This window comes from Aphelocoma coerulescens, chromosome 20 (genome assembly GCF_041296385.1).
Source record: "Aphelocoma coerulescens isolate FSJ_1873_10779 chromosome 20, UR_Acoe_1.0, whole genome shotgun sequence".
NCBI classification, from domain to species: Eukaryota; Metazoa; Chordata; class Aves; order Passeriformes; family Corvidae; genus Aphelocoma; species Aphelocoma coerulescens.
The window spans coordinates 8,090,468-8,104,999 of NC_091033.1; the positions used below are offsets into that span (position 1 = coordinate 8,090,468).

General features: G+C 60.3%; 1 protein-coding gene across 2 annotated transcripts; it reads right to left on the reverse strand.

Annotated features, from left to right (window-relative positions):
- Positions 1-1,298: 1,298 nt before the first annotated feature.
- KIAA1755 (KIAA1755 ortholog) lies at positions 1,299-13,908 on the reverse strand. 2 transcript variants are annotated; one of them, XM_069034321.1, is made up of 14 exons: positions 13,825-13,908; positions 10,893-11,090; positions 9,093-10,392; positions 8,820-8,984; positions 8,155-8,278; positions 7,721-7,838; positions 7,417-7,503; positions 7,216-7,332; positions 6,795-6,893; positions 6,476-6,624; positions 5,428-5,566; positions 5,049-5,171; positions 4,273-4,464; positions 1,299-4,193 (listed from the first exon to the last, which is right to left on the reverse strand). In XM_069034321.1, the coding sequence occupies exons 1-14, from the start codon at positions 13,825-13,827 to the stop codon at positions 3,225-3,227; spliced, it is 3,783 nt and encodes a 1,260-aa protein (XP_068890422.1). In that variant the 5' UTR covers positions 13,828-13,908; the 3' UTR covers positions 1,299-3,224. The 2 variants fall into 2 exon arrangements, with proteins under 2 accessions (XP_068890422.1, XP_068890421.1); XM_069034320.1 differs by lacking the exon at positions 13,825-13,908 and having other exon boundaries at positions 9,093-10,965.
- Positions 13,909-14,532: the final 624 nt, after the last annotated feature.

The following is a 14,532-nucleotide window of genomic DNA, read 5'->3' on the forward strand; positions in this document are numbered from 1 at the left end:
CCAAAGCCAGACAGAGCTGGTGTCCTTGTCCCACAGCTCAGCTCCTTTTGCACCCAGAGATGCCTCTGTGTTTACCTGCTGAAGCCAGACCCACTGCCCTGGCTGTCACCCAGGAGGACAAACCCAGGCATGACAGCGTTCCCAGTGTGGCACAGACCAAACCCCCAGCCTGTGCTTCTGAACTGCCATGGCTGTTTGAGGCTGAACGTCAGTGCCTGGGGCTGCCAGGACAGGAATGGGCCTGTGGTGGCTCTGCTGGCACCAGGGCTGCTGGGGGGCCCATCTGGGGGGCTTTGCAGTTTCCCACATGCTGTTGTCACTGCATCTCTGCCTTGCCACCCATTTCCTGCACCTCCTCCTTGACTGGGACAGGGCACAGCTGTGGCGGTGGCTGGGAGCGTGGGAGCCCCAGTGCTTCTTGCTCTTCCTCTTTTTGTCCTCTTCCCTCTGTCTTGTCATGACTGAACCCAGTGACCTTCCAGCCCCCGCAATTTGTAGGGCAGAGCTTGATGGGAATCTGGTGGTGAGGGGGAGGAGGAGGAGGAAGAAGAGTGCAGTGGCTGTGTCAGGTCAGATCACCCTGCTCTATGCCAGCCCACGCACTGTCTGCTCTGATGGAGCAGGGCTCAGGAACCACAGGGGGAATGGCTGCCCCAGGAACTGCCATGGGGAAGAGAAGGTCATTCCCTGGGGCTGGGATCTGTGCCTGATCCATGGGCCTTCCATTTCTCTGGGCTGGTTTGGTTGTCTGCTGCATCCAACATTTTGGACCTTTTTTCCTTTGGAAAAAAGTATTTCCTGGGGTCTTGTGGGAGCTTCCCTCCGGGGCTGGGCTGACTCCAGTGCTCTGCACCCTGGCACTACCAGACCCCGACCAGCCCACACTGCTGGACACCCACCAGCCCACACTGCTGGATCCCTGTCAGCCCCTGACATACGATTTTGCCATTTCATGAGGGAAAGGAGACATTGATTAACTCCTGTACTTGCCTTTCTGGAAAGGTTATGGCTTAATTGGTCAAACTTGGGAGTCATGAATCATGTGCTGAAAGATCAGCAGAGATAAGAAAATTTTTGCAGAACGTTGCAAAACACTTTTTGGTAGGAGGGAAGGAGGGATCCAGGTGTGCCCACCCAGCTGTGGGGGCTGATGGCTCTTCAGTGCACAGGACTCTTCCAGGGAAACCATTCACCCTCCAGCCACGGGCCGGAAATTCCCCTTTCTGTTATCAGTTAAACTCAGGATTTGCAAAATATCCTTTTTTATTTTACTTATGGAAAAAGAAAACAACAGGAAAGTCATTGTTTGCTTTATTCAGAAGAACTGTAATTCCATCTGGTTTGAAAAATGACTCTAACTGGAAAGTGCTATTTCTCCAACCTAAAAACTGTAATGGGGGGGATACAGCAGATGAGCTCTCAACAGAGGGGAAAATTGAGCAAGGGAACTGTCAGGCTTGGCTTGGAACGGTGCTGGAGGGAAAAAAGATTTTTGGTTCTTGCCGTGAGCTGGGCCCCATCCAGCTTGCACTGACACTGGCCACATGGGATGGGGAGTGGGCACCCTCAGCTGGAGGGCATGGGGATGGGGAGCAGGGACATATCATAAAGTCACCTCGGTGGCCTTGGTGCCGTTTAAGACGTGGCATTATTGGAGAATGGGATGAACTCTAGGCTCACACAGGACAGGCTGTGCAGACCTGTCCGGGTTCTCTAGGACAAAAGGAATGGGATGGACTCAGTGACCAGGATTTCAGTGGAGCAGGCACAGAATTGTCTGTAGGGAAATCGGTGTTGAGCTGGGGAAGATGGAGTCTAAAAAAATTGTAGGGAGAAGTAAAGAGCAGACAATTGGGTAGGATTAGGGGTGGTGGCAGGCGGGAGGTCCTGTGACAGGGCAGGGCTGGGGTCGGTCGCGTTAATGCTTCGGTAATGACCCAGACAGGAGGAGCGTGGCGCCCACGGGGGGCAGCTGGGGCCGTAACCTCCCGAGAGGAGCTCAGCGGGGCTCGGCTTCGGGATCTGGCAAAAACAAGGCTGAGGGGGGTATGAGTGACGCTCAGCCAGACTGGGATGGGCGAGTGCCCTTTGCATCCCGCAGGGTACTAGCCATGACCGTGCTGGGCTGGGAGGAGGAGTGTGTTTTTCTGGAACGGCCTCCCAGGCAGAGATTGCTTCTCCTCTGATGTCTCTTGATTAGCTCATGCTGTGGCTGCCCAGGGGGGCGGCCGGCCAGTGCCCGGCCCCGACAGCCGGGGTCCCGCCTGCCGTCGCCCGCTCCCGGATGCCCAAACGGGCGGTGCGGGGACGCGCCTGCGGGGACAGGGTCTCTGGGGACCTCAGGCTGCTTTGGACTGGGATCGGCAAGGTCGCACCCAGGCCAAACGGGTCCCAAAGGCTTCAGGACAGCGCGTTTCCAAAACAGAGTGGGGAGGCTGGGCAGGATGACACGGTTTCTGCTCATGTACCGGGAGGGAGAACAGGAGACTGAGGCGCTTAACCCTTACAAAAGGATCCTTTGAGTAGGACCGAGGTGCTGGCAGCAAGCAGGAGAGCCAGGCTGTGGGCACAGCCCATGTGGGGGGCGCAGGGGGCCTTCTTGGTGGCACCAGCTGCCTGTGGGCACTGTGCTGGGGTGGTGGGAGCAGCTGGAGCCTGGGTGAGAACCCCAGCACCTGGCTCTCAGTGGGACACAACTTCTCATTCTCCTCCACGAGGACCATCCAGGTGTTTCTCTTCAGGTTTATTAATGTTAATGAAGTTAGTCCCGTGTTAATGAGCACACACAAACCCAGGGGCCATTGCTGGGGTTCAGCCAGGGCTGCAGCAGCAGCACGGGGGACGGTAAAACCATCCAGTGGAGCAGGGAGCGCAGTCAGTGGCAGGAACATCTCACAGGTCTGCACTCCCCTGGGATGCTTCAGGCACAGCTTCTGATGTGGGAACCCTCCCTACTGCCTAAGACGAGGCACTGGTAGGGATAAAGGCACTTTATGGGAGGATTGCTACACATCTGGTAGATTGTGAATGAATCCTGTGAGCTGGTGATGGAATTACTGCTGATCCACAGCAGGGAGAGCACTAAGGACAGGGAACCAAAGATTCTGGGCCTGAGGGTGGGGTAAGAAGTTCCAGCATCCCACCTCTGATCATGGGAAGTCTCATCTGGTTGGTGATTAAAACTTAAACAGCTGGACAGAAACAGCCCCAACTGGAGGAACTGGTTACTTGGCATTTCCTTTAGCTGAACTTTCAGTGTGGTGGTTCTCCAGGTAAATGATCTGGTGGGCCTTTTCGGAGGGGCAGGGTGGTCTGGGACTCTGAAGATCCCTAGGCAAAGCCAGGCTTGCTGCTGGGGCTTCTTCTGTGGAGTTCTGTGAGTCTGAGTCTTCAGAGGAGAAACTGCTCTGGCTGGAAACCTGGAAGTACTGGGCAGCTTCTGGCCGTGGGCCTGCTGGTGCACCAGGTGTGCTGGGATCTGAGGCAGCCCCATGGGGCACAGCAGTAGGACACGGTGGCTCAGCACCTGGAAAGCGTGTCCAGGGAGGCAGGGTGAAGGGACGCCTCCGAGGCGGCTGGCTGCACTCCTGGGTGAGGTGTCCTGCTGCTCCCAGGCTGGCTTTGCTCTTGGGTTTGAGATGCGGGGTGTCAGCAGAGATGTGGTGGTGAGAGGTGCAGGCACCCTGAGGCCCCAGCCGGCAGTGGGGCTGCAGGGAACCCTGCTCCACACCCAGCGTGGAGCCAGGAGAGACGCTGGGCTGGGACTGTCCTGGCCCCTCAGTGCTGGTCTCTGGCTGCTCTGCCAACCCCCTGCCCCCCAACGCTGCTGGCTCGGGGCTGGGGGCTGCTCTGCACGTTGGGGCTTCCGTGTGAGGGGCTGCAGACCCTGGGCTGGGGGGGCTGGAGGAGTCTCCCTGCCCGTCAACTTGTGCTCCCCAGGCCTCCTGCAGCTCTGCCAGCATCTCCTCCAGGATCTGCCGGGTCTCCTGGTACTTGTGCCGTGCCTCTGTCCAGGCTGCCGACCCTTGGCTGCTCTGCATCCTGCGCACCTGAGCCTTCATCTCCTGCAGCTTCTCCAGGGCAAACTCCACTGAAAGCTTTTGGAAGGATCTCTGCAGGCACCGCAGTGCCTGGCCCTCCCCGCGCTGCGCCCGGGCTGAGCACTGCCGGCAGTCCAGCTTCAGCCCCGCCACCTACAAAAGAGGTGAGAGCAGCTGGTTTCATGGCCACCAGCAGCACCATGTCCTGCAGGGGAAGATCCCCTTCACTCACCTTGTTGGAGAACTGGGCGAGCTCCTGCAGCAGCTCCCGTTCTGCCTGCCGCCGCTCCAGCTGCTTGGAGAAGCTCATCAGCTTTGTCTGGAAAAGGGCTGCAGCCACTTGGAAGGCATCTGCCTCAGGGAACGCCGTGTCTCGGACCTCAGCCGCCTCCTGGCACAGGGTCAGGCCATGTTGGTACCGAGCCTGCAGGGACGACAGGAAGGAACAGGCTCCATGCTTGGGAATGGTGCGGAGCTGGCATATGTGCACAGGGTGACATGCTGCAGGTGGCACTTGGCATCACCATCACAGATGGATGGGAAACACTTCTGGGCAAGTGAGAAGAAACAAAGGGATGGGATTTTCCAAATCTCTGCTCTGCCCTGGCTTGGTTCAAAATGCACTAAATGCACCTCCTGTCCCGAGTGGGGTCACTGTGCCTCACCCTCCCTGCGGTGTGCGTGACTAAAGGGCCTACACATCCAGGGGAACAGGAAGATCCTCATCACAATGTTATTCCTGCCCAGGCTTTGCAGGAAAAAGGAGCTGCATCGATGGAGTGCAGCAGGGGTTGGGGACAGCAGTCCCAGCCCAGCACACATCAAAGAACAGCGCAGCCACCCCCTCACTGGAACAGGACTGCCCGGAGTCCCCGCAATGCTGAGTTTGACAACAGCAGCTTGACAACTGCAGTGTGACTCAACAGCTCTGGGACACCCAGTTCTGCCCAGAAGCCTCTTTCCAAAGCCAGGGGATCTCTGTTACAGAAAAGCCCCCTCCAGACGTACTGTGGCCTGGGCGAGGAACTCCTTGAAGTGCTCGGTGGAGCCCTGGCAGCAGTCGGGACTCCACTCCTCGGTGCCCATCTCCTTCAGCCGTGCCGCTGCCTCCCCATCCAGCCACGACCCCAGCTGTGAGAGAGCGGAACAGGGATCAGGCAGGACTGGCCATGGCAGCAGCACCTCCCCTTCCTGCCGCGGCCAGGCATCCCAGCCCAGGCTCAGTCACACACAGTCGCCCGTCATGAAGATCAAAGCTCAGGCAATCCTGTCATTCTCCAGGCTTCCGTCATCAGCAAAAACATAGGAAACGTGACCAAAACACTTAACCGTGGAACACCACAGAGGGCAACTTCAACTTGCAGCACCCCAGGGACACCCAGCTCACCTTGCCAAACTCGGTCTCAAGCTCCCGGACCTTGCGGAGGAACTCCAGGCGCTCCAGGCAGCTGTTGGACTGGGACACGAGGTCGTGAAGTTCTTCCTCCAGCTGACTGTACAGCCCCTCAGCCAACTCCATACCAGCCCTGGCAGTTGGGAGGAGAGGGACCATCAGTGCCAGCTGCTGCCAGGTGAGCCCACTGATGCACAAGGTAGAGGGGAGCAGGTCTCTTGGTCGGGTCCTGACTCTGATCCTGCAGGCACTTGGACTTCTCCCCATCCCATGGAACAAAGGGATGGCAGGAACCACGGGATGGGAAAGCCTCACCCCACCGAGAGAAGGGAGGAGGAGGGAGCAGTGGATCAGTGCTGCCTGCATGCATGGACTACGGAGCAGCGTGGCATGGCTGGACCAGTGGGGCATCACCAGAGGGGTGCAGCATTACTGGCCGAGAGCGACATCACTGAGTGAGTACGGAATGGCCCGATTACAGCACGGCTGGGTGAGTGTGCCACGGCTGGATGAGTAACGCCAGATTACGGCATCCCTGGATGCATATGGCATGTCCAGGTGGGGGTAACATCACTGGCTGACTACAGCATGGCCAGAGGAGTACAGCATGGCCGGATTATGGCACCGCTGGATGAGTGTGGCATGGCCAGACAAGTGCGACATCACCGGACAAGCACGGCATGGCTGGATGAGCACAGCACAGCTGGCCGAGCGCAGCACGGCCGGGACTTGGCCCCATCTAGTGGCTTTTCCCGAGCCCAGCCCAAGGCATTGCTGCCAGCATTGCAGAGCAGTGACAGATCTGGCCTGGCCTGGGGCAGGAGACCCTCCCAGGGATCTGGCACCAGTAAGGCTGAGGGGACTCCTGCAATGGGCTGTCCCAGACGTGCTCCATGCTTCCAGAGCAGGAGAGAGCATGGCAACATGAGCTTAGGCTCATGGAGACTGGGCTGTCCATGGGGAGGTGGCTCTGTCAGCCAGCAGAAGCTGGGGGGGTCCCTGGCACTGGCACCCCTTGACCAGTGGAACTGCCCCGTCCTACCTGACGTGGTCGGAGGCGCAGAGGCGGGCGGCCTCCCTGCGCAGCCTGGCCAGCACGAACCCGCCCTCACGCTGCACCCGCACCAGCTGAGGGTCACTCAGCACCTTCTGCATCAGCTCCTGGTGCCTCCTGATGCCTGTGGCCGCATCCTGTGGCAGGAGGGAGGGTTGGTTGTCTTACCTGGGGCCTCACCTCAGGAGCAGCCAGTCTGGGAGTGGTTATGCCAAGTTTTGGGCAACTGGAGTGAAATGTTGCTGTGGCTTCACCGCAGATGGGCACTTTGGGAATGTCCCCAACTTGTGGTGCTGCCACTCATTACCTGTGTCCCTGCCAGTGCATCGGTGTTCTGCAGCTCCTGGATGCAGCACTGCAGCAGCTCCGATGCCCGCCTGAGGCCGGCTGTGAAGGGATGCAGCTTCTGTAGGGGACACACACGGTGGGTCAGTGCAGGCAGCCTGCCCATAAGGAAAAGGAGGAGGAGGAGCAGTGCTGGGACAGAGTAAGGAATACTGTGAGGCACTGGGTTAAAGCTGATAAGGAAGGGAGCGCAGTGGTGGATGGGCAGCCGCAGGCAGGAGCAGGTAGGAAGGAGCTTGACGCTCCTGTGCTCTCCTTTTCATTCCCTTCTCCCAGGCCTTCTTGTCACTTTTCCAGGGATGTGTGTGGGACATGTAAGATGCAGTGGGGACAGAGGGACACAGGGGAGGTGAGGCAATGGCTCTTGGCGTGGTAACAGACACCTGGAAGAAATGAACCCACTCGCCGTGGCAGTAGGGGAAGGCACCGTCCAGCTCTGGGGGCAGCTGGGAGCTGTCGACGTGGCGGCCCAGAGCTTTCAGTGATGTCAGGGTCTCCACCTGCAGAGCACAGGGCTTGTAAGGCTGCCTGGAGCAGGGAATAACCCCCTACTGCCCCAGCCCAGGGGACAGGGACAGGCTCACCTGCACCCCGGACAGCCTCTCACGGTGGGAGACCAGCTCCTTCTCGGCCAGGAGCAGCATGCTGTGGATGCAGCCTGGAGAGACACTCTGTGGGAGGCAGGGGAGAATCACCTGGGCAAACCCCACACACAGCCCTCAGGTCACCCATGGCAGTGCTGGGGTTTCCTGGGTTGGCTGAAGCTGGAGCGCCAGCAAACCTTTGCCCTGCAAGACTCCGAGGGACCCCCGAAGGGTGGCAGCACTCCCTCCCAGACAGGGACACCCCTGGCATGTCTGTGGCACAGGCACACAGAGCCTGGCATACCTGGACGGAGCGGAGGGCTGAGAACAGGACGGGAGCTGGCGGCTGCTTCCTGGCATCCACCACAACCGTCAGCCCAACATCCTTTGCCTCTCGCCTCTCGCCATTCTTCACTTCTTGCCTGGTGAGGCAAAACACAGCAGGAGTGGGGGGTCCTTCCCTAGGGCAGGACCCTCTCAAAGCCCCCTCCCACATTCTGCACCCCCAGGCAGGCAGGAACCCACAGCCACAGGTGGTGCCTCATCCCTGTGGGATGCTTCTGCCAAGGGCTCAGAGCATGTGCCTCTGGCAGGGGCATGGTCCAGGGTCCTCGGGGATGTGCCCAAACCAGCGTGTGTGGGATGCTGGACATCCATCCTGACTTAGCCTGGGAGCTGCCTGGGAGCCCTGAGCCAGGAAGCAGCTGGGGGTCCCTGGCTGGTCCTGCTGGCCCTTACCTGGGGAGGGAGCAGAGGTAGAGGATGAGCCTCGCTAGCTCCGCAGCTGAGCACCACGCAGCCCGCCAGGCACTGCCACTGGTGGTCACCAGGAGGAGGGCCCTGCCCAGCTTGTCCGAGCTCCCTGTGGGGAAAGGGTGAGTGATCCCTGTGGCAGCAACCTGCCACGCCTGAGCACCCCACAATGGGCTGGGGTACCCATCGGTTCTGCCTCAGCTCAGGGCCCGCCAAGGTGCAGCCCCTCTGGCCCTTCCAGAGGGGGAGAGCCAGCCTGGGGGGGCTCTCGGGATGAATGCCTGGAATTCCAGAGCTGCTGGGGATGGTTTTCCTGAGAAAAAGATGGGTTTTGTTACTGCTTTTTGGTTCTTGGGAAAAAGAAGGAGCCAAATGTTTAGTATTTGGCAGCTAAAGCTGAACAGCTTCACTGGAGAGGAATGGTGTGGGAGGGCTTGGGGCGGCTGGGACTGGGGCAGCTGCTTTGCACAGTCTGCCTGCATTTATGTTTTTAACGTTTTTGCCCAGCTGAAAGGAAATTTTCTGCTTGGAGTATTTCTGGCCTTCAGTAAAGCCCTGAAAACTTCCTCTAGAACACCCTCTCCAGCAGCCTGTGTTGCCATCCAGAGACCTCTCCCGCCCATGCCCCGGCCTCGCGGTGCCAGCAGTACCTGGCAGGCAGATGATGCCTGAGCGCAGCAGCCCAGCGTGCAGGTCCTGCCAGGCTGGAGGCTCCTGCCCAGCAGTGCCGGTGCTGGGCACAGAGGGACCATTCTTGCAGCTGGCACTTTCCAGGCACCGTTCCTCCGTGAGAGCAGCAGTGGCTGCATTCGTACCTGTGCACGGGGATAGAGGAGAGAGAAGCTGGCGACACACAGCGAAGCAAAGGAATAGCAAAGCCCCAGCAGTGCCTGGTCAGGCACCGCAGCCCCACAGAACAGCACCTTTCCCTGCTGCCCTGGCTCTGCCCATCCTGGGAGAGTAGATGGCCGACATCTTCTTCCAGGCCCCCTCGTGCTGGCCGGTGACTCTTTCATCCCCGGGGGCTGCCCCTAGCCGTGTGCCCTTCAGGAAGGAGAACTTGTGGCTGGAACCTGGGGGGAGCTGGGGGCTGCCCCGCTGCACCAGCCCCCCTTGCCCCGGCACCCCAGGAGCTGCTCGGCGGGACTGGCGGGTGAGGAGCTTGGGGCTGCCAGCCCCCTTCCTGTGCTGTGCGGGGGTCTCACGGGGGGTGGCAGGGGGCAGCTCAGGGCCGGGGCTGTCCGGCTCCTCCAGGATGGCTGCCATCAGCCCAGAGCCGAAGCTCACCGGGTTCTGCAGTGCAGCCATGTAGGAGTCACGTTGGCGGCACTTTGGGCCATGTGGCCCTGGCTCCTGGATCAGCTTCCTCCCCAGGCACGGGCTGCAGGGACTCTCCTCTAAGCTCAGTGCTCCCCCACAGGGCCAGGCATCTGTTCCCGTTCCCCCATTCCAGGGGAACTTCACCTCAGCCCCAGCCCTTATTCTCCCTGGAAGGCAGGGGGGCAACAGGGATCTGGTCAGGAGGTCCATGTCCTCCTGGGATTGCTCCAGCAGGTCTACATACTCCCCCTCCAGGTTCTGGCTGATGATTTCACTGAGGCTGGGCACAGCCAGTGGGGCCGGCTTCTTCTGCAGCCCTGCCTGCTCCACCTTGATCAGTCCCGGGTATCGTCCCTGGCTTGACTTCCAAGAGGTGGCCTTGCAGCCTGGGATGGTGCCCACAATGTTGCTGTAAGGCGTGCAGACATTGGCTGTGCCATGGGGCACAAGTGTGGTGGGTGCTGTGAGCTCAGGTGTGGTCTCAGGAGGAGGTTCATGCCAGGCATCTGCAGGCACACTGTCAGCTCCAGCCCTGGGCTTGTCAGTGAACTCGGGCGTAGCAATCCGGCTCCACGGCAGTGGGGTGACACCGTTCTCGGTGGCCACCAGGCAGGTGTGCAGGGGAGCTCCGGCCCAGCTGCTGTTCACCTCCTCCAGCCACGCGTTGGTGAAGAGCAGTGCGTGGGTGGCCTCGGGGACTGGTGTCTCCTCCACCGAGCGCAGGTCCAGGGAGAGGTGCTTGACGGTGACACGCGCTGTGTGCTCCTCGCAGGGCTCTGCTTGCAGGTAGAAGTCCCCAGGGCGCAGCAGGAGGGGGTTGAGCGGCGCGAGGTGCACAACCACCTTCTCGTGCAGACACAAGGGCCAGCCTTCATGGAGAAAGATGCGGTTAAAGTAGGGAGCCTGGGAGGGAGGAAGAACACAGCGCATGAGAGAGCCCTGCCAGCTCTGTGCCTCCCAGCCACCCCCACCCCACGCTCTTGCTGCCTGGCTCTGTGCTTCCCGTGATGAGGATGAAAGAGCCTGGTGACCCAATGCATGTCCCTGAGCCAAGCCCCTGCAGCAGAGCTCTGTAAGCCCACCCTGAGCCATGGCTATTCCCATGGTGTGGAGTCTACCCATGTGCTTACAGAGGGAAAACCCCTGCTTAAGCCTCTTCAGGATCAAGACAAGAGGACTCCAGAGTCCCCCTCCCCTTCTTGCAGGGACCACATGTGCTGGACCAGTCCCAGGGAGCTGGGTGTGCTATGGTCCCCTCTGCAGGGAGTGGATGGGACAAGGAGTGGACGTGCAGGGAGGGACCCCACAGGTCAGTGTGCCCGTGCAGGCAGGACGCCTTAGGGCAAAACCCCCATGTCTGGGAGTGGCTCATGGGGGCACCATGGTGGGGCACAGGGGCTTACACAGGCCGCCTGCCGCAGGCGCTCGAAGAGCCGCTTGGCCGGAATGAGGAACTGGAGCAGGCAGCAGAGCCCATCCCCCTGGTAGCTGGTCTCCAGCAGCCGAAACACCTGGCCCAGGACGGTGGGAGCAGTGGCTTCGAAGGGCGGGTAGAGAGCCTGGAGAGCGCTTTGCACCGCCGCATCCAGCGACCCGGCATCCTGCGGGAGGAAAGTGTCGCTGGTGGGAGAGCAGCCCCGCAGCGGGGACACCGTTCCCCCTGACCCGGTGCCTCTGCCCCCCATCCCACGCTGCACTGTGCCACTGTCAGGGCCCTGGGACACCCACACTGGCTGAGCTCAGGGGCTCCAAACCCTCCTGCGCTGGAAACGGAGGGAACCGGGAGTGGAGCGGAGCAAGAACGGCGCAGGCAGGGCGTGCGGCACGGCGGGTCCGGTTCCCAGCGCCGGGCTGTGGTTAAGGAGCCTGGGATAAGCCCCGAGGCAGCAGCCGCCTTGCTCGGCCGCCAGCCATGTGGAGGCGGAGGAGCCGCAGCAGCCGAGGGGTTGAGCGGAGTCAGACCAGACAGATCGTGGGGCTGTGCCGGGCTCCGCGGCTCGCTGCAGGAATGCAGCAGATGGGAGGAAGGACAAACATCTGAAGATGGATAGGGTGTTTTGGTCCAGACTCATTGCTGAATTCGCCAAACTCAAAATTATTCTTGCATTTTCTGGGAAGCGTTCTTCCGCGTTGCATCCCCCCGCACTGCCCCAGAGCGGGGCGAGGACACTGGGTCTGTGCCACGTGTGAACCAGCAGTTCCCAGTTGACTCCCTCAGTGCTGCAGGAGCTGTAGGCTGTGTGGCACGGCTGGTACACGGAGGGAAGCCATCCCACGGCTCCCGTGATGCCCAGGCTGCACTCCAGGCAGCACAAGGATGACTCTGGCACAGCTGTCAAGGGGAACCCATTGGTGAGTGGGGAAGAGGAGCATCCTCCAGGCACCTTGGTCCTGCTCCCATAAGAGCACCCAGGAAGTCTGGTGGGATTAGCTCAAGGTGAGCATTAGTTTCAGGCAGCTAATCCCTGGTCCAGGAGCCCATACAGAGACAAAGGGGCCACGGTTAATGCAGCTTAATTAGTTTTAATGCGCTTTAGCTAAAGCACTTTGCAGTCATGCTCTGGTTAATTCTTCAGGACTTTTTTTCCATGTCTCAGCACAGGAATCTCCTGCCCTTGCACCTGACAGAAGAAGCCACAGAGCTAGGCAGAGGAGGAGGCAAGCCAGTCCCTTCTCAGGGCCCTGATCTGCCAGTGTGTTTCCTGTCCAGGCTTTCTGTCCTTGGACCTTTCTCCTCAAGCTTTGTCTTACTGTGCACAGTAGAATGTACTAGACAAGTAGACAAGTAGAATGGACTGGAGACCTTACTGTGGAAAATCCCTGCTGAAGGGCAAAGCCCAGCATCCATGTTGCTCCAGTGGGGCCCTGGTGCAGCTACCACCTCCATGCCCAGCACTACCAAGCTCACTATTTCCCCATCCCAACACTGAGGTGAGGAGCCCAAACAGCACAGGAGGGTCCATCCAGCTCTGAACGCTGCCACACGAGATGAGCCGGAACTGCCTGCCCTGCCTTCAACAGTCTTTTAAATCCTTCCAGGGATGGAGACTCCACCATTGCCTTGGCAGCCTGTGCCAGGACTTGACAACGGTTTCAGTGAAGAAATTTTTCTCTAGTATCCAGTCTAACCCTCCCCTGGCACCACTTGAGGCTGTTTCCTCTCCGCCTATCACCCAGGACTTCATCCAGCAGCAGGGACTGTGTGTGCCAGTATCAGGAGAGAACCAGGGACTGATGGAGGCACCAGACACAGCCTGGGTTGTGCTGGGGAATATTTTGGCCTGGAATGACTGACTAAAAATGTTTTCATGGAGTGTCACAAAGCACTTCATCACTGGGGGAGGCTTTTGGGGTAACCATGGTGCAGTGGCTCTGAGTTTGTAGGCGAAGCCACATCCGGGCCGGCCAGGAGCCCGTAGGAATCCAAAAGCAGCCAGTTATCCCAGTCCCTCCACCCGCTGCGAGGGAGCGAAGCCGGAACAAAGGCATTAGGGAGCATAAGGAGATTTACATTTGCAAAGCTATTTCCATTTTAATAAGCCAAAGTGCTGTTAAATAGAGATTGATATTTCTCCCCAAATACCCATATTTTTAAAGTGGTTTACACCAACAAGGCGGGCTGGGCTTTGGGGTTTTGGTGCGGTGAAGTTGTTTAACCCATGCCCAAAGCGACAGGGTGACTCAGCTTCAGCTCCTTTCTCCCCTCCCGCTCAGGAAAGAGAGAGTTTTGAGCCTGGGACAAGTCCTGAATACCAATTCCTCTGCCTCTCCGGCAGCTCTTGCTGTCACCAGTTTTGGCAGGACACGATGCAAGCGCTCAGCCCGGCCCGGAGCGGGAGGCCGCGCTCAGCACAGAGCCCGGGGCAACGGCACGTGCCGGCTGCGGTGAGGAATGATCCCATCGGTCTGCCGAGCATCCCCCGGTGCCGGCACGGCCCACACGGCAGCTCCCGCTCGCTGCGCCCATCCCCCTGACAAACTCTGCAGGGAAGTTTAAGCGTCGCAGGATGCAGCCCCGCACACACCTGCCCAAGCGGCCACGGCCACGTCCTCCTCCACACCTGATCTCCAACCTTGCACTGACCCTTCACACCCACCTCCACCTCCACACTGACCTACCTCCACCTTCACACCCACCTCCACCTTCCATCTGCCTTCCCACCCAGCTGTGCCCTCACACGCACACCCACCTCTGCCTTTGCACCTCCTTCCACCTTCGCTCCCGACCTCCCTCTGCCGTCGCTCCCGCTGCCCACCCCGTGCCCACCCGGTGCCCGCGGGACCGGCAGCCACGGGGAGGGGCAGCGGCAGGGAGAGGGATGCCCCAGGAATTACCATGTTTCCCAGGAAGTGGCAGAGGGGCCGGGGGGCCGCGGCACAGACCGTCCCGTCCCTCCTCCTCCTCGCCGGCTCTCCCCGGCCCGGGGCTCCCGGCCGGTCCCCGCTCCGCCGGCGGCTCTTCCCGGCGCCGGCGCCTCCGGAGCCGCGGGCGGGGGCGGGCAGCCCCGGGCCCCCGGCCCCCTCCGCCCGCCGCGCCTCTTCTGAGGGAAAAAAAAAAAAAAAAAAAAAAAAAGAAGAAAAAACAAAAAGAAGGAAAAGAAAGAAAAGGCGAAGAAAGCGGGAGCGGGGCGGGGCGGGGGAAGGGGCTGGCGGGGGTGGCCCGGAGAGAGCCGGGGGGGGCGGGGGGCCGCTTTCCTGTGCCCGCCGGCGGGAGCCCTTCAGGGGCAGTCGCCCTGTGTGTCCCCGAGGGCGGGAGGGCGGCTCCCGGCGGGATGGGATGGGATCGGAGCGGAGGGAGAAAGAAACCCCGAGGGGGTGGCAGGAGGCGGCTGTACCGGGGGTCCTCCTGCAGCGCCCCCCGTCCCCTGGCCCCCGAGCAGCTCCAGGCGGAAGGTCCTGGAATACAGCGGGAACACGCAGAGCTGCATGTGCGTGTGTGTGTACATGTGTGCAGATGTGCTCATACATGCATTTTGTGGGGTGTAGCCCCTCTTTTCCAATCCACCCCGCGTCAGTGTGATCCCCCGGGACCGGTCTGTGTCC